Consider the following 22621-nt stretch of genomic DNA (forward strand, 5'->3'; position numbering starts at 1 on the left):
GCTGGTTTGCTCCTTCTCTCTGCGTCCCCTCCAGATACTGAGCTGTACTTGGCTGTTGTGCGCTGTGGTTTTTAGTGTCTACGTCTTGAGGCATGGGTGAGCTTTAGTCCTCTTCCCGCTTTTTGTCCTAGCAGCGGCTTAGATGCTCCTAGTAAGGTCACTGCAGAGGACGGTTTCTGCCCCAGGGGGCCTGTGGCTTCTGGTGGAGAAGCCCACCTGACCCAGGCCATCTCCCCACAGGAGGCCCGCCGTGGGGGCAGAGAAGTCCAACCCCTCCAAGCGGCACCGGGACCGCCTCAACGCCGAGTTGGACCACCTGGCCAGCCTGCTGCCGTTTCCGCCTGACATCATCTCCAAGCTGGACAAGCTTTCTGTCCTGCGCCTCAGTGTCAGTTACCTCCGGGTGAAGAGCTTCTTCCAAGGTAGGACTCTCACCTGCGCTCACCCATTCACTTGAGTCAGGCTGTGTCTTCCCTGAGTCCACCTGCGGCCTTGTGGCCAGGTGAAGTGTGTCTGGTGGGTTGCACCATGTGCACTGCCTTCTTCCCCCACGCTGCCCCCGGAACCTGGAGACTTGGCCCCTGGCTGGGAGCTGGCTGGGCTGTGGATTTTCCCTGGGGCCAGGTCTGGTCCTAGCTGTCCTCGACACTCTCAGGGTGGGGGCCTCACCCCAGTTTGCTGGGATGGGCCAGTTTGCGCCTGGGGTCCTGGGTTTGCTGAAGCTGCACAGCTCCTGTGGGAGGGGCTGCGGCTGTTCCTCACCGTGCTGGGCCTCACTGGGGCTTCCCCACAGACCCCAGCTCCAGGGAATGGGGGGTCGGCTTTGTGGATGAGCAGGGCTGGGCATGGTCAGGAGGCTGAGAGAGCTGACTAGGTGGGACCCGGGGGCTGCCCTGGGGTGCCGGACGCCTCCCCCTGCCCACGCCAGGCGGCCCTGCCCGCTCGCAGCTGCTGGGGCTGCCCTCTCGTGGGGAGGGGCTTCTGGGGCTCCTGCATCTCAGGTGGGGCCTCCCCAGGCCTGTGCCCTGTCTGTCCTTGGAAGCATGGCGTTTCCTTAGATTTCCGGTTATTGCTGCCCTGGGAGCTGGGATGTATCCAGAGAACTCGCAGGTGTGGACCGTGGGGCCTTTGATGTTGCGGAAGGGTGGGAGAGAAGCTGCTTCCAGCTCCTGTGTTGGGTGACGTGCCTGCACGTGGTTTGATCGCAGCACTTTTGGAATTAAAAACCCCGTGACCAGCAGCGTGTGGCAGTTGTGCCCGGTGCCTGCACTCCTGAGTTTGAGTCAGGGTAGGGGCCTCCTCTCGGGGGGGCGTCTGTCTCAGGGTGCGAGAGACTCTCAGTGCCTGGGCCCCTGCAGGCCTCTGCACCCTCAGACACCCCCAGGGAAGGACGTGGCCCACGGGATGCGGGAAGGAAAGCCACGGTGACGCTCAGCATCACGTGCCGTGTCCTGCCGGTGCCGGCCCCACACTGAGGGTCTTCCCCGGGTCCTGGCTGGCCGCAGCCTCCATGGAAATCAAATCCCACAAAATGTTAACAGAGCTTATCTGAGTGGTGGGGTCACAGCAAGTTTTAGTTTTACATTCCAGGTTTTCTAATTTTATTTTGAAAACTATTAATTTTATATTTATCTCCATTCCCAGCCTGGGCCTCCCGGTGCCCAGGGCTGCTGGGTGGTGTTGGACTCAGTTTACCTGAGAGCCCTGGGGTTTGCCGTATGTGCAGGATGGCAGCTTTTCCAGGAGGGTTAAGATGTGGTGCAGTTGGTGTGGTCTGGTGTGGTGGAGCGGGCACCACCCTGCACGTACCCGGGCATGGGTACCAGCATCTAATCGAGGGCAGGCTCCCAGGTTTGCCTTCTGGGACACGCCTTTCATGGATGGCGCAGTGTGGCTCAGCAGCGCCAATGGCAGAGGGCAGTCCCCGTGTCTGGACAGCGCAGGAAGGGCTGGGGCAGCCGGTGGGGAGGCTTTGTCCCGAGCTGAAGACCTGGCACATCGGCTTCCTCCCACCGACATTGCACAGCCTCACCCTCTCGCCGGGAGGTTGGAGGACAGGCCAGGTCATTTCCTCTCCGCACAGGTCCCACTGTGCCCAGATAGGCCAGAGCCTGACGGCCTCAGAAAGTCTTCGATTCTGATGTTTCCAGCAAGTTTGGACGCCTGGTTCGTCTTAACCTGCCAGCGAGTGAGCTTCCCATCCTGCCGCCTGCCCCAAGCCGATGCAATGGCACTGGATAGCCATCCTGTGCAGGGGCACCCTGCGTGCCTCCTGCTGCCCTGCCGGGAGGTGCCCACCTCTGCTGCAGCTGCAGTGACTCTCAGGGGCCACCGGCCTACGAGAGTGCTGCAGCTTTCACAGTCAGGGAAATAAACTTCCTGATTTTTCTACCAAGGATTGTGAATTTTGTGATCCCCTTCAGACTGTACATTTTAGAGGAAATTCTAAAAACTTTTCTGAAGTCATTTCCACGTATAATTAGAAGAAAGTCAAGCTATAAAAATTGGATCTTAAACTATGCCTCTTGACTTAGAGATGGGTAAGCTAATTTCATTACGGCTGCCATAAAAGTTTCCTTTGGGAAGGACACGAACCAGGGTGATGATGGCCTGAGCATTTGCTTGTGATGTTTAATGTTGACCTTCATGGATTTTTAGAACGCAGTGGGTTTAGTTTATTTTTGTTTGGAGATTGGCACTTTAAGTTATAAACTCTTAGCTTCTATCCTTCTCCTGGGTGACTGTTAAGGTCGGGATTTTCCACTCTTGGTGATTTTACTATTCACACCAGGGGAAGTCGGCACAAAATAAGAGGGAAGGAGGTGGTGCGGAGGAGACGGTCCGCTGCCGCCTTGAGAGAGATCTCTGCCCTCCTGTTGCGGGGCATGGAGGGGAGTTGGGCCCCTTCTAGGCTAAACCCTGGTCACAGCCTGGGACGTGGGACCCTGACACTGACCAGGAAGGGTCCAGAAGCCCCAGCTCTGTTGCTGAAGCCCAGCTGTGGGTCAGGACACCCTCCCAGAGCTCCTTGGGTGTGCCTGCGTTTGCCAGGACCGCTGCAGTCAGCGACTGAGGAAGAGTGCCCGGGAGTGGAGGCCCTCAGGCACGGAGTCCACCCGGGCAGTCAGCGACTGAGGAAGAGCACCCGGGAGTGGAGGTCCTCAGGCACGGAGTCCACCCGGGCAGTCAGCGACTGAGGAAGAGCACCCGGGAGTGGAGGTCCTCAGGCACAGAGTCCACCCGGGCCTGGCATGCGGCTGTGTCCACCTCCATGCGTGGGGGCCGGAGTGCTGACGGGGCACAGAGGTGTGTGTTCTTGTTGCTGTGTAAAGAAGTGTGGAGTAGAACAGTCCCAAAAACAAAGCAGGGAGGAGAGAAGGTGGCACATCCTCACTCTGAAAGCCTGGGGATTTTCCTGTCAGGATGACGATGCTCCCTGCTCCCTCTGCTCATCACCCACAGCAGCATCGGAGTCCTCTTGTTCCTTTGCATCCGCCGTGCTCCACTGTGGGGCCTGAACACACACCTGTGTCCATCCTGGAGCCCCTCCTGGGCTCAGTCCTGGCTCTGAAGCCCACCTGGGCTGAATGGGCACATCCGCTTCACCCCACCCTAGGTGGGCAAGAACAGAGGCCCCACAGCACCACGAGGTGTCCTGGGATCTTGAACTCTGGAATCCCACGCTTGCTAGCAGGTCAAAAGTTCCATGCTCCTTGAGATTATGAGTGATTGTGTAAACCCAGGCCTGAAGTTATACTTTATTAAGCCAAATCGGCTGATTTTCAGCTTTCACTGAAGATTTACCTTTTCCTTGATGATCGTTTTATGGACTGGATGTTTGTCTCGTCCCTTCACCTATTGATATAGTGAAACCCTAATTCCCAGTGTGGCTGTATTTGTAGGTGGGGCCTCTTAGGAAGAAATTAAGGTTAAACAACATCATAAGTGGGGGGGGGGCCCTAAACTGATAGGACTGGTGTCATTAAAAAGCAGACACAAAAGAACCCTCTATCCCGCTCTGTGCTGAACACCCCCCAAAGAAAGGCTGTGAGAGAGCACAGGGGGAAGGCAGCTGTCTGCAGGCCGGAAAGAGCCCTCACCAGAGCCAAATCAGCTGCACGCTGATGACGGGCTTTTAGCTCCAGAACTGTGGGAAAGCCAGTTCCTGTTGTTTAAGCCCCTAGGTGGGGGTGTTTATTATAAGCAGCCCAGGCAGAGAAGTAGGGTGCCCTGCACTACATGCCACATACCTAAGAATGTGGAAGTGACTTGCAGCTGGCTGGTGGGTGGAGGCTAGACGAGTTTTGAGGTGTGTGCTAGAAAGAGCCCTGATGGCTGTGAAGCAGTTGTTGGTAGAACTATGGGTGTTAAAGGTGTCGTTGGTGAGGGCTCAGAGAGAAGAGCATTGTAGGGAGGGCTGTGGTCGTAGAGAACACACGTACCCCACGAACAGAACCCTGATAGAAATATGAGCATTAAGGCAGATTCTGGTGAGGAACGTGCCCATGGAACGTGAGGAAAGTGATTCTTGTTATAAAGTGGCAAGGACTTGGCTGGACTAAGTTCTAGCATTTTGTGGAAAGTGGAACTTGCAAGTGATGAAATGGGGGTGTTTTGCTGGTGAGATTTCTAAGCAAAGTGTTGAAACCCTTGCTTCTCCTTACTGCTCATAGTGAAATGTCAGAGGAGAGAGATACATGGAAGGAATTGCCAAAAGAAAAGGAACCAGAACTTGAAGGTTTGGAAAATTCTCAGCCTATCCACATTGCAAAAAATGAGAAAGTGGGCTGGGTACGGTGGCGCACACCTGTAATACCAGCACTTTGGGAGGCCAAGGCAGGTGGATCACGAGGTCAGGAGTTCAAAACCAGCCTGGCCAAGATGGTGAAACCCCATCTCTACTAAAAATATAAAAATTAGCTGGGCATGGTGGCAGGCGCCTGTAATCACAGCTACTTGGCAGGCTGAGGCAGAGAATTGCTTGAACCTGGGAGGCAGAGTTTGCAGTGAGCCGAGATCTTGCCACTGTACTCCAGCCTGGGCGACAGAGTGAGACTCCGTCTCAAAAAACAGAGGAAGTGTTCTGGACAGACTTGCACATGGCGGAACAACCATTTGATAGGGAGACTGGGTGTGAGCCAGGAGCCCAGCCGGGAAGCCTCCTCAGCAGAGGCCAGGAGTGGGGATGGGACCAGGCCCGCAGAGACACTGTCAGCTTGGCCTAAGGAGAACAGGACGGGAGGTAGTGCTCACCAGCGGCCGGCATGTTTCATCTTTCCAGAAAGGGGAGAGTGTGCCTGGGGGTGATTCAGAGGTAATCGGGTGCCACTACCACCACAGGCACAGGGCAGGGCTGTCTCCTCCTGGGTTTCGGAGAGTGGGGCCACTGCAGAGCTGGGAAAGAGGCTGGGCCTCTGGGCAGAGCATGGAGCCAAAGAGGATTGTCCCCAGGCCTCCAGGTCTCAGGGGCTTTGCCGTGCTAGGTGTGTGACTTGCTTGGGACCCGTCCCCCTTTCTTCCTTCTGGGTCCTGCCTTTTGCAGTGGGGAGTTCCATCCCATGCCTGTTCACCATTGTATTTTAGAAGGACAAGCTTGTCTGGCTTCACAGGTTCTTGGCTGGAGAGCAGGTCTGCTTTAGGAGAAATTGTACCTTGAGTCTTATCCATTTCTGATTTAGATGGTAGTTAAATGAAACTTTGGCTTAGACTTTAGAGTTGATGCTGGAATGGGTTAAGACTTTTGGGGCCGTTGGGATGGAATTAATGTATTTTGCATGTGAGGACATAAATTTTGGAGGCAAGGATTGAATATTATAAACTGAATGTCTGTGTCCCCTAAAACTCATATGTTGAAGCCCTAGCCCCTAGTTTGGCTGTATTTGGAGAAGGGGCCTCTCAGGAAGTTAAGTTTAAGGTTAAATGCGGTCATAAGGGCAGAGCTCTGATCTGATGGGATTAGCACACGTATAAGGAGAGACATCGGAGGGCTCACTCTGTCCACAAGCACAGGAGGAAATTCATGTGAAGATGCAGTGAGAAGGTGGCTGTCCACAAGCCAAGAAGAGAGCCCTCACCAGAAACTGAATTTGGTGGCACCTTGATCATGGGCTTCTAGCTTCCAGAACTGCAAGAAAATAACTTTCTGTTGTTTAAATCATTTTGTTACAGCAGCCCTAGAGGCTAAGGCAAGCCTCCATGGCAGGGCCGCAGGTCTGGGATTTTTCTCATACTGCGGCGGGCATGGGTGCATGTTGGTCGTGTGCCTTCCAGCTCTCCAGGCTGTGCTCCAACCCTTTCCCTCACCCCCTTCCTCTCTGTCACTGGTGCCTTCTGGAAGGTGGCTTCCCCTTGGGGAGCATTTCCTGCAAAGACACAAGTTTAAAATAATTTAGGGTATTTCTCTGTACTTGAGAGCCAGGAGAGGATGAGAGTTGGTCCTGCCCTGATGCTGTGAGGCCACTCCTGCCTCAGACCCTGAGGCCCTCAGGAATGGTTTCCCAAGCACTGTTGTAGTTGCATGGCAAGATCACTCTTGATTATTTTAGGAGCTGATTTTACTTTTCCTACCTCTTTTAACTGCTTCCAAAAGATGAATCTGGCCAAGAAGAGCAGGGGCTCATTCACTCATTTACTCACTCATTCCTGGTGCTTGAGTTTATTCCTGAAGGAAGCTGGCCAAGGGTTGAGAGAAAACAACTTTGATTTTTCTCATGTCTGCCCCAGCAAACCTCCTTTGTGGACTGATTCTCCTTCTGTGCTTGGAAGAAACTGGGATAATCCCAGGACTTTTCTGGTCCCTTCTAGGTAATTCAGTGTCTTCATGTGGCCCCAAGCAGGCTGGGCTTGTTGATTGGTATAGGTCCAGCAAAACAGTTAAAACTCTACATGTCTTCCGCATGTGAACCTCTTCCCAACCTCACCTGGCACTGTGGCAGGTGGGAGGCTGGGTGTCAGGCTGGCTGCTGCCCCCTGGGTCCTCCCCCACTGGTAGCTATGGCTTCCAACCCTCCAGTGGGAGGAGCAAGAGGGATAAGAGGTAAGGACAGGAGAGGTTCTGTATGGCTGGCATGGCAGAGAGCTGGCACATGAGGCTGGCAGGGAATCCAGAGGGCTCTGGGGGCATTCTCGTGGTCTCCTGAGTGACCACCCTACCCTGGGGTGTCTCTGCCACAATTGGCCAACTCAGGCGGTGCATCCTCTCCAGCTGGTCCCTTACACTCACTTCCTTAGCCCCGGGTGGCTGTGGTACCTCTAGCCTCTTGCCAAGGTCTGCCCTCACATCTCCAGGAACCCTTCTGGGCAGGATTTAAGACATCCCAGGCCAGTGTTCAGGCAGTATGACCCCACCTGGTCCATAGGAAATGTGCACCTTTGATCCACTGGGTTAGGGTTATTTCCACATGCAGCCTAGTTGGCTACTGGGAGCTCCAGGAGTCAACTTTTGCCCTTTAGATTTCTTGAGTGTAAGAGGGATACCAGGTCTCTGCCCCCCACCAGCCTCAGGAGGCGCACAGTAGGCACTTGCAGGCCTCGTGAAACCCCTCTTGGAATGAAGTGAGGAGAAAACTGCCCATCCCTCTCATGGTGCAGGTTGGGTGGGGACAGACTGAGAGCACAGCCCCCCTCTCCCAAGTAAGCCCTCCTGTCAAACTTGAGCTTCTCTCATCTTCAACACCTCCTCTACCTAGATCACCCAGAATTTCACATGGGAACAACTGGCACTCCTTGTCTTGGGGCCTCAGCTAAAATTCAGACCGGAAAAGTTCCATATTAACATCCTGTTCTAATGCAAGTAAAAAAAGAGCTATTATGGTCTTTGCTTCTTGGTATTTAGAGTCTAGTGGGAGAATATTGGCTACTTAATGCAGTTTCTTCCATTTGCAATATGTAACTGAGGCATCCTTCTACTGATAACAGCCAAAACTTCAAGATAAAATATTTTAAGCCTTTAAAAATACATTTATGGGCTGATAGGAACTTAAGGAATAAACAGAGACCAAAAACTAAGTGAAGCTGAGAACCCAGGGATAACTTTATTAAAGGAAAATATTAAACATATACTTCATGCAGAAGGAAGAGAATTCCAGGTGGAAGATTTGAGATGCAAGGGGGAATGAAAAACAAGAAGGTGGTGACTATATGGGTAAATCAAATCAAATCAAACACATTGTGTAAAATAATAATGGTGATATAAGAATTTTAAAAAGAGAAATAAGTATATAGTCATAATATGATACAAATTTGAAGAGGGTGATGAGTTAAAAAGTTCTAAGATTCTTGTATTAACTTTGGAGGATGGTTATCTAATTTGTAATAAAATTTTCAGGATAATCATCAACCGTAGAAATGGGGTTGAAATTTCAAACTAATGGAAAGAAAAAAGAATAAGAAAATGTAATCAATCAAAAGGAAAAGAGTAGAAAGGGAAAGGAAAAGACTAGAAAGGGAAAGGAAAAAAGAAACACAAAAGAGGTGGAACAAAAGTCCAAATATATCAGTAACTACAATAAATATAAATGGAATAAACATAACAACTAAAAGATAAAGATTATTAAAGTGGATTACTAGATGCTGTTTACAGAAAACACATCTACACTCTAAGGGTACAGAAAGGATGAAAGTAAAAGGATGGGAAAGGGTATACTGGGGAAATATAACTGAAGGAAATATGATTAATCTATATTAATGTAAAAAAATTGATTTTGGGGTAAAAAGCATCACTGGAGATAGAGAAAATCACTACGTAATGATTAAACAATTCATTTCATCAAGTAGATAATATAATTTTGAATTTTTATGCTTTCCATAACATAATTTCAAAATCTGTAAAGCAAATATTGACAGAACTATAAGGAAGAATATATAAACTCATCATCAGAGAGAAATATTTTAAATACTGTAACTCAGTATTTTATAGAAGAAGTAAATAAAAGCCAGTAAATGTTATTGAACATTTGAACAATGTAAAGAAAAAAAAAGGTTAATTTAGTGGACATACATAAAGCAGTATACCCCCAAACTACAGAATTCACATATTTTCAAAGCCCACATGGAACTGGTAAATATATGGAAACCTTATTGGCCAATAAAGCAAGTCTCAGTAAATTTCAAAAGATAAAATATCGAAGAATAATGAGGTGGGACCTCAATGCAAATAAACTAGAAATCTGTAATAACAAGATAACTTGAAAACCCGCATATTTGGAAATAAATAAACACACTTGTATATAATGCATAGGTCAAAGAAGAAAAGAAGATGTAATTTAGAAATATTTAAAATGTGTGGGATGTAGCCAAAGCAACACTTAGAAATAAATAATCTTAAGTGTTTACGTAGAAAAGAAGAAAGGCTAAATATTAATGAGCTAAGCATTTAATTAGGTAGTTCTGATAAAGAACAGTAAAATAAAAAGAGAGTCAAAGAAAATAATAGAAGATATTGATGAAATACAAAAGAAACATACAATAGAGTTCTTTTAAAATGATAAACTTTACAAAGATCTGGTGAAACTGATCAAGGAGAAAAGAATAAGCAGTATTAGGACTATAAAGAGGAGCTATTATGAACAAATTAATGCCAATAAATTTGAAGTTTGAAAACATAAATGAAAAAATTCCTAGAAAATATAACTTATTAAAACGGACTCAAGAAGAAATAGAAAACCAGAATGTCATAGGACCATTAAAGATATTGATTCATTTGTTTAACATCTTCACACAGAGAAAATCTAGGCTCAGATAGCTTTAAAGCAATTTCTACCAAATAGTAAAGAAAAAAATAATTCCATTATATTGAGTCCTGTGATGTTGAATTGGAATTGGAGGTATTGGTGTGAACTCGTGGTTTTCAATATATAAAGAGAGACATGAATATGTACGTAAAATGTGTGTACACTCACCTTCTCCCCCCCGCTCCCACACACACACTGTCCACTGAGACGGCCTCGGAACAGTGACACCCCAGCAGCAGCAATCACACCTAACATTCAGATGTTGGTTTCTAAATGCTCCTTGCCATTAAAAGGAACTAGGGCTTTTGGGGCTCTTTCAAGAGCTGGAGCAGACAAAGCACAAGGTACTTTGTACTTACCTCATGCCAGAAAGCAAGGCAGTGGACACCAGGGATGACGATGTGTCACAGGACACAGAAGCCATCTTGAAGGGGCTCCCGCTGGCCAAGGCTGGGACAATTTCAGCATTAAAAGGAATAATGATAGTAATGGGCTGTACCCCAGTGAATAAAATACGATTTTATAGGGTCACATTTATATAAATGAGTAAGTGAGTAAATAAGTTTTTCCTCACAACAGGCTAATTAATGGCTATAAGAAGAGAGATGACTATAGAAAGAAAAGGTGAATTACAAACCAAATTTGGTAACCGCCACAGTCATAATTCAGGCAGGAAATGTCAATTGGTGCTAAAATTGGTGGTGAAAATGGGGTGAGACAGGATTTTTGTAGTCTTGAACAAAATATCTATTAATTATGAAGCTGAAAAGCCCAGTATTCACTGTCCTAAGTGATCGATCTGACCCTGCCAATAGTGGAATAAGCCGGCGTCGTGCACCATGCAACAGGATGAGGGGTGGAGCACGACATTGCTTTGCTGATACTCCGGCTGGAGGTGCATAACTTCAGTCTAATCACGAGGAAACACCAGACAGACCCAAACTGAAGGGCAGTCTGCAAAATAACTCACCTGTAATCTCCAAAAATCCCGGCAGGCCATGAAAGCCAAGGAGATACTGAAAGGGATGGAGAGGTGGCAGGGACTAAGGCAGCATGGCGATGGCTGCTGCCGCGGTCCAGCACCACCTTAGCTGAAAGGATGTCATTGGGACACTGGTGAAACTCAGTGGCATCCATGGACAAGGGGTATCTGGGTGCTTTATATGATTCTTATAGCTTTTCTGTAAGTTTGATACCATCTCAAAGCATAAGCAGGAGGAACAAGGAAAACTAAAATGGAGAAGTTGCAGGGTGTTTATATGAGCTCTGAAGTGAGTCCCTGGAGGGTCGCAGCAGAGCCCCAGCTGCTCCCACCCGGGAGGAGCTGGGGGGAAGAGCAAGTGCCCAGGGAGGCAGGGGGAGAACGGGAGTTCGTGGGCACGCGGTGGGCCCTCAGCATAGCCAGATGTGGGACAGCATCGTGTGCATTTGTATGTTTGTGAGGCAAGTCACGTCTTTTAGGAGCACTTGTCATTTTGGGCAGCTGGGCCTTTTGCCAAGAGAAATATAAGAATAACCAACACCTTCCTTACTGCCCATCATGGCCACCCTGCCCCACAGACACGGGTCTGAGCTGCAGTGCGTGGTCAAGGCACAGAGGAGTGGGCAGCAGTGGCCGTGGGGACCAGATGAGCCAGCCTGGTGGGGCTGGAATATGTCAGCGCCAGGCAGTGATGCCACGTGGGCCTTGCTGGGGGCAGCATCCGAGGCTCGGCACACCTGTAGCTTTTGAAGGCCATGCCCTCCTGCTGGGTCTCTTGTCTTCACCCCTCAGGAGGCCTTCCCCAGCCTCACTTTTAACATCACAGCCTCTGCCCCTCTGCCCTGACACCGCCCCCTCTGCTGCTCGTTCTCTCCTAGTGCTTAACTCGTGTGTTGCTGGGTTCTGTCCCCCTCCTTCCCTGTTGTATGCCCAGGATAGGGGTTGGCAGTGGCAGATGCCGAAGATGTGGATGACCACACGGGTGAACGAAGGCCCATGTCCTTCAGGAGGCCCTGGGCATTGGACACCGCAGGCCCTGAGACGTACTCAGTTCGGTCTGCATCTGTTGATGGTGAATATTGCAGGACTGATAGCCACTGACCGCCTGTAGTGATGTGTGAGGACAATGAAGGCAATGGTGATTCACAGGCAGGACAGCCCCATATGGGTGTTAGTTGTAAATTCATGGTTACATAACTTAATAAATTTACTTACAAATTCATTATTTATAAACAAATCGAGACTCTGACAGCTGAGCTGGCACTCCTCGTTGATGTGAAAGTTGACAAGCGAGGCAGCATCCATACCTGTGGGTAGAGGGCAGAGGACTCAGTGAGGGCTTGGCGCCCTCTTCTGCGGTAGGAGAGGCCGGTGGGGCTGCTCAGGAAGGCTCCCTGGGTGTGCACCGCGGCACTGTATCCTGCCCGAAGGGCGTGGGCCAGGGCGCTCTCTGGCTGCAGCCGCGTGGGGTTAGTGGCCTACAGTGTTGACCACTCACTCATCTGTACACCTGTGCACCGCACGCTGATTCACTGAATATTTGTTTGTTAAACAGCACCAGCACGGTGTTTTGGGTTTGTTTTACAAAATGTTTCTTGAACCCTTGGCTTGTCCCTGCTGTGCTTTTCTTTGATATGTTGAAATGTAACAAGAATGCCCAAATAGTTTGCTTATACCAGATGTTTCGCATCATGAAGAGAATATGGATTTGCAATGTGTGCAAATATTCTTTTTTTCCCCAAAGAGCTATTTTGGTTGCATCTTCCACGATAATGTGGGGTTCCAAGGTCAGGGTGTGTTTCCTCTGCAGGACGAGCGTGTGATTCTGGTGACCGCAGAGCCCCCCCGAGGCCCCCGGGTTCTGTGATCTCAGAAAGTGGTTAGAGGCGCATTCTCCTGACCAGAGAAACGCGTGGGCACTGCCAGCTGCAGCCTCCCCAGTCTTCGCTGGCTCAGAGGAAGTGCATTTCTTTGTGGTTCATTTTGCACTGTAAGGAAGTGTGAAATCTCTAAAGCTCTCTGGTGCTTTTTGAAAAATCTGGAAATTCTTGCTATAGGAAATTCAACAACTTGATGCAGTATATGTCTTAGGGGTGCTCCCCGTTTTGTAAATATCGTGTCTGTGTGAAATGAGTGTGTTTATTTATACTCCTGATGCTTTTTCTTGCTTAGGGGAATTTGGGACTTTGAAGGACATTTTTAAGCCCCTCTGCCCCACAAGCTGTAACTAAGGATTTTGGAAGGACACTTGCCCATCCAGCACCCACTTGCTGGGACCCCTTCTCACTTGCTGCTTCTCTTTGCCCTCAGTGAGCACCTCGAATGCATTCCCTCACACTCTGTTAAATATACACTCACCCATGTGTCAAGAGCAGTGCGGCACAGTCATCTGCTTCTCACACTCTTCCTCACACCCTCCCTTTTCCTGGGCATTCTGTCTTAACCCCCCAACCTGGTGCCGGCTGTTTTCTGGGACACCTGAGGGCTCTCCGGGACCCTCGCAGTCCTGGTCCCTTCCCGCCCACAGCCTGAAGGGGCAGCTTTGTCCCACAGGGTGGACTTGCCTGCTTTGCAAGGCTGGGGAGCATGCTCCTTGCAGATGAACAGACCTACAGCTAGGCGAGCACGCGGCACAGCCCGACTCAGGAGCTGAGGCCTCCCACTGCACAAGCCTGGGCTCCCTCTGTGGTCACTTGCTTTGCTCTGAGTCTTTGTCACCTGCCTGAATGCTCCTGATGCCTCCTAGGCCACTGGGGAGAGCTGTGCTTGTCCCACGCTCTGGCACAGAGTGTCTGTCCCGGTGTTTCCTCTAAACCTTTCCTGTGCAGAAGCTGGGACAAATTCTGTGCATCCTGGTGCAGAACACACCTGTTCAGAAAGTAACTGGGTGGTGAGGAGTTTCCTTTGCAAATACAATTTGTAGCCATCAAGAATCACTAAATGACACTTTCTTCCGGAATGTACATATTACAATTCATCTTCAAAAGGCAAAACGGTTTGTCATCCAGTTCTTGAGAAGGGAAGGAAGGGAGAGTTTGAATGTTTGAAAGCCTTGAGGCTGTGGTCCCCTCATTTGACATAAAACTTGCAAAGTCATTTGTAGAAATGGTTGGGGTGTGAGAGCAGGGGTCAGAGGTGCCCTCCTGGGAATGTCTTGGCTCTGAGAGCACTGCCCCGCCCTCCCGGGCCCTCGCTGGTGCCCCGACCTCCCGGGCCCTCGCTGGTGCCCCGCCCTCCCGGGCCCTCGCTGGAAGCCCCGTCCTCCCGGGCCCTCGCTGGAAGCCCCGTCCTCCCGGGCCCTCGCTGGAAGCCCCGACCTCCCGGGCCCTCGCTGGAAGCCCCGTCCTCCCGGGCCCTCGCTGGAAGCCCCGTCCTCCCGGGCCCTCGCTGGAAGCCCCGTCCTCCCGGGCCCTCGCTGGAAGCCCCGTCCTCCCGGGCCCTCGCTGGAAGCCCCGTCCTCCCGGGCCCTCACTGGAAGCTCTGCTCATTTACTCTCCTTGTTAGGGTTGTGCCGCATTTCCTGGATCCACAGTCAGATCAGGCAATTCTGGGGCGAGCAGGCGTCGGGGAAGGGTTGGATGGACGTCCCAGGCTTCTCAGAGCATCCCATCCAACTCCTGGACAGGAGAGGTGTCTTAAGGGTCCCTCAGGAGGGAGCTTGAGCTGGGAGCAGGGGTGAGTGAAATCAGGTTCAAGGGAAATTTTCACCAAGGTCATCCGCCACCTCCAGGACCCTCAGAGTCTCACAGTGGGTGCAGCCCCAGGCAGGTGGTGGTCCGCAGGGGACAGCCCCCAGGAAGGTGCAGGTGACAGGGGTGGGGTGGACAGCCCATGGGAAGGTGTGGGTGATGGGGGGACAGTCCACGGGAAGGCACAGGTGATGGGGTTGGGGACAGGTCTCGGGAAGGCACAGATGACAGTGTAGGGTGGAGGGGGGCAGCCCATGGGAAGGTGCAGGTGTCGGTGGGGGGAGGGGGGCACTTTCCCATCATGCTTGTCCGACCTCCCTGGGTGGCTGGAGGAGGAAGTGATCCAGAAGAGGCCTGCCTTGGAGGCACCCAGAGCACAGAGGCCGGGCCTGGTGTGGTGCTCTCGGCCGACCTTGGGCCAGGCTTTACAGGGCATGTCAGTTAGGGCTCTGCAGAAAAACAGAACCGACCGGAGACACATATGGGGAGGCTTATTATGAGCAGGTGTCTCAGACAGCTGCAAGCTGGAGACCCAGGAAAGCCGAGGTGTAGTTCAGTCCAAGCCCAGAGGCCTGAGGGCCGGGGCGCTGGGGTAAATTCCCGCCTGTGGCCAGAGAATGGGAGATGAGCTGATCCGGCTCAAGCCATGTGTCAGGAAAAAGGGGTGACTCCTCCTGTCTAGTTCTCTCCAGCCCCCCACGGACTGCCCAGCCACACTGGGGAAGACCACTGGCTTCACCGAGCCCACGGATTCAAATGGGACCCCCATCTGGAAACACCTCCCAACACAGCAGGCACGATGTTTAATCGCAGCACCCGGTGCTGCAGGTGGTTGACGTGTGATGTCGGTCAGCACACTGGGCCTGTGTCCTCATTAGCTCGAGGGCCGGCTGTGACTGCCAACAGTAGCTGCCTGTCTGAGTCAGGGTTTCAGCCCAGCCCTGCTCTAGGCTTTCTGAAGGAGTCTCTGGGGCTCTGAAGTGATGAGCTTGCAGGTGACAGGAATCCTGCGTCCCATTCCCTGGGCAGGTGCAGCAGGGGCTGGCAGGCTGCCTCATGCATGGGTAAGCCCCTGTGTGTCCCATAGTAGGACTGAGCATCTGGGCCCACCTGTCCTAGACCCACCTGTCCTGCACCCACCTGTCCTGGGCTGACCTGTCCTGGACTCACAAGGTGGCTCTGACTGTCCTTCCAGGACTGTGGAACCGACTCCCGTGGTCGCTGTTGAAGCCCTCTGTGGTGAAATGCTCCCAGGAGCTGCAGACTGCCAGGCAGCTTTACGTAGGATGATTCCCTATAGGGAGTCCTAAACCGAGTCAGCCTGGGGGCCGCCTGCTCCTCTCTCCCTTACGCCCCTGTCTGTGGAGTTCTGTCCCTTCCAACGAGGATGCTTAGGGTCGATGTGCCTGTTAAGGGCTGAGTGAAAACGATGGAGAAGAAAGGCATCCCGGGCCTTCCTCTCATCTGGCTGCTTGCACCACTCAGGCCCCGTTGAGGGCTCTGCAGAGAGGCAGGCAGTCCTGTCAATAGAGACCTTCATGAAGCACCCACATTCCTTACCACCTTCTCCCCTCACAGGAAGGAAGCGGCAGGGTTTCTGCTGGTTGAGCTCCTCCTCCAGGCTTCCTGGATAGGAAGCAGTGGTGCTGCTCAGCACACAGCCCCTCAGTGCCTTCCCTCCTCCCCCAGGGCTGGGGTGGGCTAGGGGAGCCACCCCTGCTGATCCATCCCTTGGCTTCTGGGCCCAGCTCCCCTGACTGCACAGAGGGGACTGTGGAGCTGTGGGCTGGGGCCTCATGGAGGCGTGTCCTCCTTCCCAGCCAACGTGCTGGGATCCTGACTGTCACCTGCCCCAAATCCAGCCTGGGCCCTGTCCGCCCTGGGATGGGTCACAGGAGGCCTGGGAACTGGGTCCAGGCTGCGGTTTGGGTGAAGGACAAAGGGATGTCTCTTCTGCTCGCTTTGCCTGTTCTGCTTCTTCTGTTTCTTCATCTCTCCTTCTTTTCAGCTCCCCCTGGGCCCAGCTCCCTGTCCAGCACTGAAGACCTGAAATGGACCCTACTCAGCCCTGCACAGAGCAGGAAACTTCAGCCACAGTCACTGCACAGGGCTGGGGTGCGTGACCTCCAATGGCAGGGATGCGTGACCTCCAATGGCAGGGGTGGGTGATCTCCAATGGCAGGGGTTCGTGATCTCCAATGGCAGGGCTGACCTCCCGCCCTCTGTCTGCACCGCCTCCCCCGCCCCTACCAGGGAATTGGCTTCAGGGGACTGGGAGCAATGTGGCTTCGTTTCTGGGCATCACAGCATCACCCAGACGCAGAGCTGGACCCGCCTTCTGGCTCCTCCTTCACCAGGGACAGTGGGTTAGACTGAGTCACAGGCCCAGGTGCCCGTGGTGGGGGCCAGATGGGGTGGCCTTGGGTTCCCGGTGACACCTTGCTCTGAGTCTCCTCTGTGTGAAGAAACAGAGGGCCCTTAGCAGGACCCCACGGGAAGCCTGAGCCTCCAAGGGAACCACTCTGCTCCAGCCCTTGTTGTGGGCACAGGGTCGCCTGAGGCCTCGGTGCTGACTTCACATTCTCGCTGTTCCAAATGAGCCCCTTCTTGGTTGCAGTGAACTCTGCAGCCGTAGGCGGACGGCTGGGAATGGCCCTGAGAATCTCCAAGGTGGCTGAGGTTCTGTGCGGTTGGCAGAGTGCTGGCAGGACACAGAGGTTGCCCAGGCTACAGATCCGGGTTCAGGCCCAGCCGTGTGGCCTGTTCACGTCTGAGAGGGCGGCCCTGCCCCGCGGGCCCTGGCCCTGCCCCGCGCCCGGCTGGGTCTCATCTGACACGCGGCCTTCCAGCCTCTCATTGCCCGAGGGGTGGGCCCTGGGAGTGGTCCTGGCAGGGCCCCTCTCTGCAGACCCTGCAGGACCAGCAGGCCGGGCGGTGGCTGGGAGGCAGGGGACAGGTTGGCCTCTGCGGTCTTGGGTGCACAGAGCTCCTCCTGCCCTGGGCCTGTGGCCCCCTCCTGCTGGCCCAGCTGTGCCTTGTAAGGGCCACGGTGATGGCCCACCCTTCTCACCAACGCCCAGGAAGGACACCGCGCTCCCAGCTCGCTTCCTCCCCATCCCCTCACCACGGGCAACTGCGGTGGCTGGGTGGAGGGAGGTCTCTCTCCACATCACAGAGGAGGAGACTGGGGCTGGAGAGGTGGGGGATGGGGGCTCCCTCCCGGGGCGGACCCTCAGGTGGGACCCCCAGGCTTAGGGAGGGCGGGGGGACCTTGGGAGGCCGTGGCCGGGTCCGCCCGCCCCGTGTGCACCCGGAGCGCCCGCGCGGACCCCGAGCCCCATTCCTCGCCACGCGCCTGGCGCTCCCCGCGCTCCTGGGGCTCCTGGCGCCCTGCCTGGGCGGGCGGGGGCGGGAGCGCTGCTCGCACGCGAGGCCTGGCGGGCCCCATCGCGTGACTGCGCCGGCTGCTGCGGGGGAAGTGGGGGGAAGTGGGCGGGCGCCCGCGGGGGGCACGCGATGCCGGGAGGGGCGAGCCCCCGCCGCCGCCGCACCTACGCGCTTCTCGGGGAAAAGGCCGGGGCTGCCGGGTCCGCGGGGCGCATTGCGGGTGGGACGGGGTCGCCTCCGCTGCGGGAGCGACCCCTGCAATGGGGTTTGGCTGCACCGGCCGCCTGGGTGGTCGGTCTGTGCGCGGGTGACCCAGGCGTGCGCGCCCACCCGCGCCGCCCCAGCCCGTGGACCTCGGCGGGGAGCGCCCAGGGCCAGCACAGGGGTCTCACGGGGCGACCCCAGCAGCGCCTGTGTGGGGCCGCTCCTGCCCGGGTCTCTCCTCGGGCTCGGGGTCAGCTGCTGGGACACCCGGGGCGCCTCTTGCACTGGCTTCTCCTGGGTCTGCACCTGGGAGAAAGATCTTGATTTTCACTGTTAAAAGCCTTCAGCTTTCTGAACATGCGTGTTGTGTGAACTGTGGAGTCTCTGGCTGAGCCTGGAGGGCAGGAGGCTAGGATACTGGGGTTTCCAGGTGGGAAGAGGCCGCCCTTGCCCAAGGGATGCCCGCACCTCGGTGGACTGTTCATGTTTCCTCGGAATAGTCCTGCTTTGTGGCAGAGGAAATGGGGCAGTTTTTGTTACATTTAGTGCAGTGAACAAACATCCAGTTTTTACCAGCTATGGGAGTTCAGGGAGAAGTGAGGGCTCAGAGACCAGGGAGGGAGGGGGACAGAGAGGCCGAGTCCCAAGGCCACCCGGTGCCACCGTCTCCGGGCTTCTGGCTGCCTCACCTCCTCACTCGGGCTCTCGCCCCCCACGGACACCTTAGCTCCTCAGCACCCCTGCAGCTGGCACCTCAGATTCTGAATCAATGGCTCCCAGCATGGCCTCTCTGGTGGAGGGTGGGGTGCTAGCCCAGTCCAGCAGCGGGTTCCGGGGTCCTGGCCTGATGGGGAGCAGGTTAACCCAGCGTCCGGACCCCACCTGTGCTTACCACGGCCTGGGGACACCACAGACCCTGGTCCTGTGGGTCTGGGGGCTGCCGGCCCAGGGACTGCGGGGTGAGGAGAGCTCAGAGGAAGGTGTGAACCACTTTGACTAGCAGGTAGATGCCTTCCTGGAAGTCCAGGAGGATTCCTGGGAGCAGGGGCCAGTGACCCACGATAAGGTTCAGGCCACACACACTTCAGAGCACTCTCAGGTGACAGACACAGTGCCCCTGGGGCTGGAGATCGGAAGTCCAGCCCACCCTGAGTGAGACATTAAGCTTTTATTCTCAGGTGACAGACACAGTGCCCCTGGGGCTGGAGATCGGAAGTCCAGCCCACCCTGAGTGAGACATTAAGCTTTTATTCCAGTGGTTATTCTAGTTCTTAAAATATCCAGCAGCCTCACATCATTTTGGGACTGTGATGGGCTACAAATAGACACGTGCACTTTTCGATGAGGCTGTGCCCTTCAAACTTGGTTTTCTGTCTGGGTCGGGCTCTTGCTGAGCAGTGGGGTGGAGGCAGCCAGGAGTCTAAGCTCGGCCCAGTGGGGAGTGAGGGTGGTGGGGGGCTGCTTTGGAAAGGGCTGTGTCTCCCTAACCCATGGAAGTGGGCAGATCCGGTGAAGAATGGCTGCCTGGGCTGTGCCACGCCGGGGACCAGCCTGCCCTTGAACGGGAGCCCCGGCACGGCCTGCCCACGGTGAAGGACGGTGTGCTGGCCTTTAGGTGCCATGCGTGATGACAGTTTTTATGCCATCTCAAGGTCAGAACCGGTGGCAAGGTCGCATCTGCCTGAGTGGACACCACTTGTGGCTTCAGCTGAGGATCCGGGAGACATGGGAGCAGCAGGTGCCCCCTGGGCCTTGCCGGGGTGCGCTTTGGTGCACACACTGGGGCCAGCTGCTTGCTGAGACACCCTTGCCCCTTGGTCCTCTCAGAAGCTGGGGAGGGGCCGTCCCTCCCATGTCTCCAGTGCCCATGAGGACACTGAGTGGGCAGTGAGCACCTGTACTGGGTCCGGAACTCAGCCCTCGGCCAGCTGGAAGGTGAACGTGTCATCTGTCCCCTTCTGCACCCAAAAATGGATAATGCACCATCCTCAGGAGTGGGGGTGTCCTTGGGGGCTGTGCGCAGTCACTGGGAAGCGGGTAGCACTGGCGGCTGTCCTGGACCTGCCTTTTCCTGCCCTGCGGTGTTCTGTGCAGCCCCTGGGGGCGTGGGGCCTGGCCTGCTCCTCACTAGGGAGGGGGCTGCGGGGGTTCCAGGAGGGAGAGGTGATGCAGGTGCAGTCCCTGGGGGCGTGGGGCCTGGCAGGCTCCTACACCATGGAGGGGGCTGCGGGGGTTCCAGGAGGGATAGGTGATGCAGGTGTGCAGGGCACAGAAGACCCAGGTGGACGCAGGGGACCTTGGCCCAGCCCTCAAAGGGGTGCAGCCCAACAGTGCTGTGGGTCTCAGGAGAGGGGCCGCAGGAACCCCCGGGTGGCTTCAGGGGGATCTGGCAGGAAGCTGGACTTGTCCCAAGACTGGGTGGGGGCCCTGGGGGGTTGGGCAGGAGGGGACAGAAAGCAGTTTCTGCAGAGCAGAGCGGGTGTGCGGGCGTCCTCAGGCCAGGCTCTGCCTCCACGTCCTGGTGTCCCCCTGCCCCTCCTGGCTGATCTGAGGCCTGTGTCTCAGCTCCTCCTGCCCCACCTTGGACTCTCAGGGCTGTGCTGCAGAATGCTGCGTGGCCTGCGGAGGGGTCAGTGCTGCCCAGGCCAGATGTCAGGTGAGAACCGTGGGGTGAACGCCGGGAAACACAAGAAAGATGTGAATGAATAAGAGTGGCCAGGCCAAGGGTTGGGGGTGCCTAATGTGTCTGTTCTTCTCTGACAGTCGTGCAGGAGCAGAGCTCACGGCAGCCGGCGGCCGGCGCCCCCTCGCCCGGAGACAGCCGTCCTCTTGCAGGGTCTGCTGTGCTGGAAGGAAGGCTGCTGTTGGAGGTGAGTGCCACCCTTGGTACCTCGAACACTTGACACTCGGTGCTCCGTGTCACGTGTGTTCAGGCCCTCACCCAGGAGGCCCTTAGGTTGTGATGTTTATAACCATCAGGAAGCATAGGCTCCAAAATGTGTTGAAGAAGGGTGTCCCCGGGTCGGGGTCAGCCTTGGGTGTGAGCCTCGTGGGCTGGGACAGAGAAGGCAGCCCTAGAGCTCTCAGCCCTGTGTGCTGCATCAGAAAATCACCCTCATTCTGCACCATCTGCTTTTGCTTGTCAGTGAGAGAACCTCGTACAAAATTAAGTCTTTTTTCCCCCAAAATAAAGGATTTGGCAAAATCTGCATTGGGCTTCCCTGGTGTGGTTTCAATCTCGGGGTGGCCTGTGTGACACCCTGGAAGCTCTGGGCCTGGGCAGGAAGCTCTGTGGCGAGGAGGCTTTTCACCCCATCTCCCCCATCCCCACGACTCTGAAGTGCTGAGTTTTCCTGTGCTGTAACGCGGGGCCTGTTACCCCTCTGGGAGGGGAGACTGTGGACCATTTTCCTAAATAAGATGGTGGCATGGAGCCTCCGGGATGAATCCATTCACCGTTTTGAAGATGAAGGGGGTTGCTGCCTCCACCAGTGGCGGGAGAGACATGGGCCCTGGGTGGTACCAGGATGGGGCTGGGTGGGCTTGCAGGGAGGAGGCAGGGACAACATGGCATTTCCCGGGTAACAGGGTGGGCTCCAGCCGGAACTCAGGACCCCTGGGTGGGGCAGGAGGGCACCAGCCTACCTGTTCCAGATGAGAGGTTACTGGGGCCCGGGTGGCAGGCTGCCCCACAGCCAGCAGCCACTAGTCTCCTGCGGAGCTGTGCACCCCCAGTGCCTGGGAGAGGCTGCTTGACCCCCTGCCGCAGGTCCTCCTGTGTGTCTCCACGTCAGTTCACAACCCCCAGCTCGCTCTACCCCGTCCCCGCTAGTGAATGGGTCCCAGCTCCTGGGGCCTGGGAAGCCTGGAGCCTGGGGGAGGGAGGCCTGGGCCTGGTTCCCTGCTGCTGGACCTCCCGCCCTGCTCCTAGCAGCATGGGATATTTTGGAGTTACCTTCAGGGGGCTCTCCAGAAGGCTTTGAAAGAGGCATGGAGGCTGGGGGTCAGGGTCCGCCCGTCTGCTCCTGGCACTGTGGCCCTCCTGCTGCCCGGCCTGACTCCCCTGCCTGGCCAGAGTGCTGGTCACACCCACTCTGTTTTGGGGGAGGTTGAGCAGTTCCCGAAGTCTCAGTCCACTGCATCTGGTTCATGTCCTCTGGCCCACGGAGATTCTGGAAGTTTGCTTAGATTGCATCTGGTAGGTTGTATGGTGAGGGTTCCTCACTGATTGCCAGGGTAGTGAAAGGGGTTATATGCTCTTTTTGAAGCTTAAAAATATTCAAACAGGGCAAAATAAGCAAAGCAAGCAACAACAACAGCAAATCCCAGCTTTTATTTCTAATCTTCAATCTCTTCACAATAAACTGAAAAAAAGGGGAGGTTTATGGCAGGGCACCCTAAATCCAAAAACAACCTTGAGCCGGCACAGACTTCAGAGTGCCTGTGGCCATGGTCTGTTGATTTAAGATGAGGAAGTTAAGGATTGGAGCCACCAGGTGCCCTTTGGGGCTGAGCTGGACCCAGCGTTTCTATTTATTTATTTATTTAAGATGCTCCACACGTTCAGAGAGACTTTAGTGATGATCTAGAAACGACCCCTGAGAGTGTAGTCTGGACCCAGCGTTTCT

At 54.6% G+C, this 22621-nt stretch overlaps 1 protein-coding gene across 3 annotated transcripts in view; it reads left to right on the forward strand.

Annotated features, from left to right (window-relative positions):
* AHRR (aryl hydrocarbon receptor repressor) overlaps positions 1-22621 on the forward strand; it is a 114526-nt gene that overhangs the window by 32251 nt on the left and 59654 nt on the right. For all 3 annotated transcript variants that reach the window (XM_024247102.3, XM_024247106.3, XM_054555309.2), the window contains exons 3-4: positions 241-422; positions 20757-20863. In XM_024247102.3, coding sequence (XP_024102870.2) covers positions 241-422; positions 20757-20863 — 289 coding nt within the window. The remainder of the gene's footprint in view (positions 1-240; positions 423-20756; positions 20864-22621) is intronic.

The sequence above is a fragment of the Pongo abelii genome, chromosome 4, assembly GCF_028885655.2.
Source record: "Pongo abelii isolate AG06213 chromosome 4, NHGRI_mPonAbe1-v2.0_pri, whole genome shotgun sequence".
NCBI lineage: Eukaryota > Metazoa > Chordata > Mammalia > Primates > Hominidae > Pongo > Pongo abelii.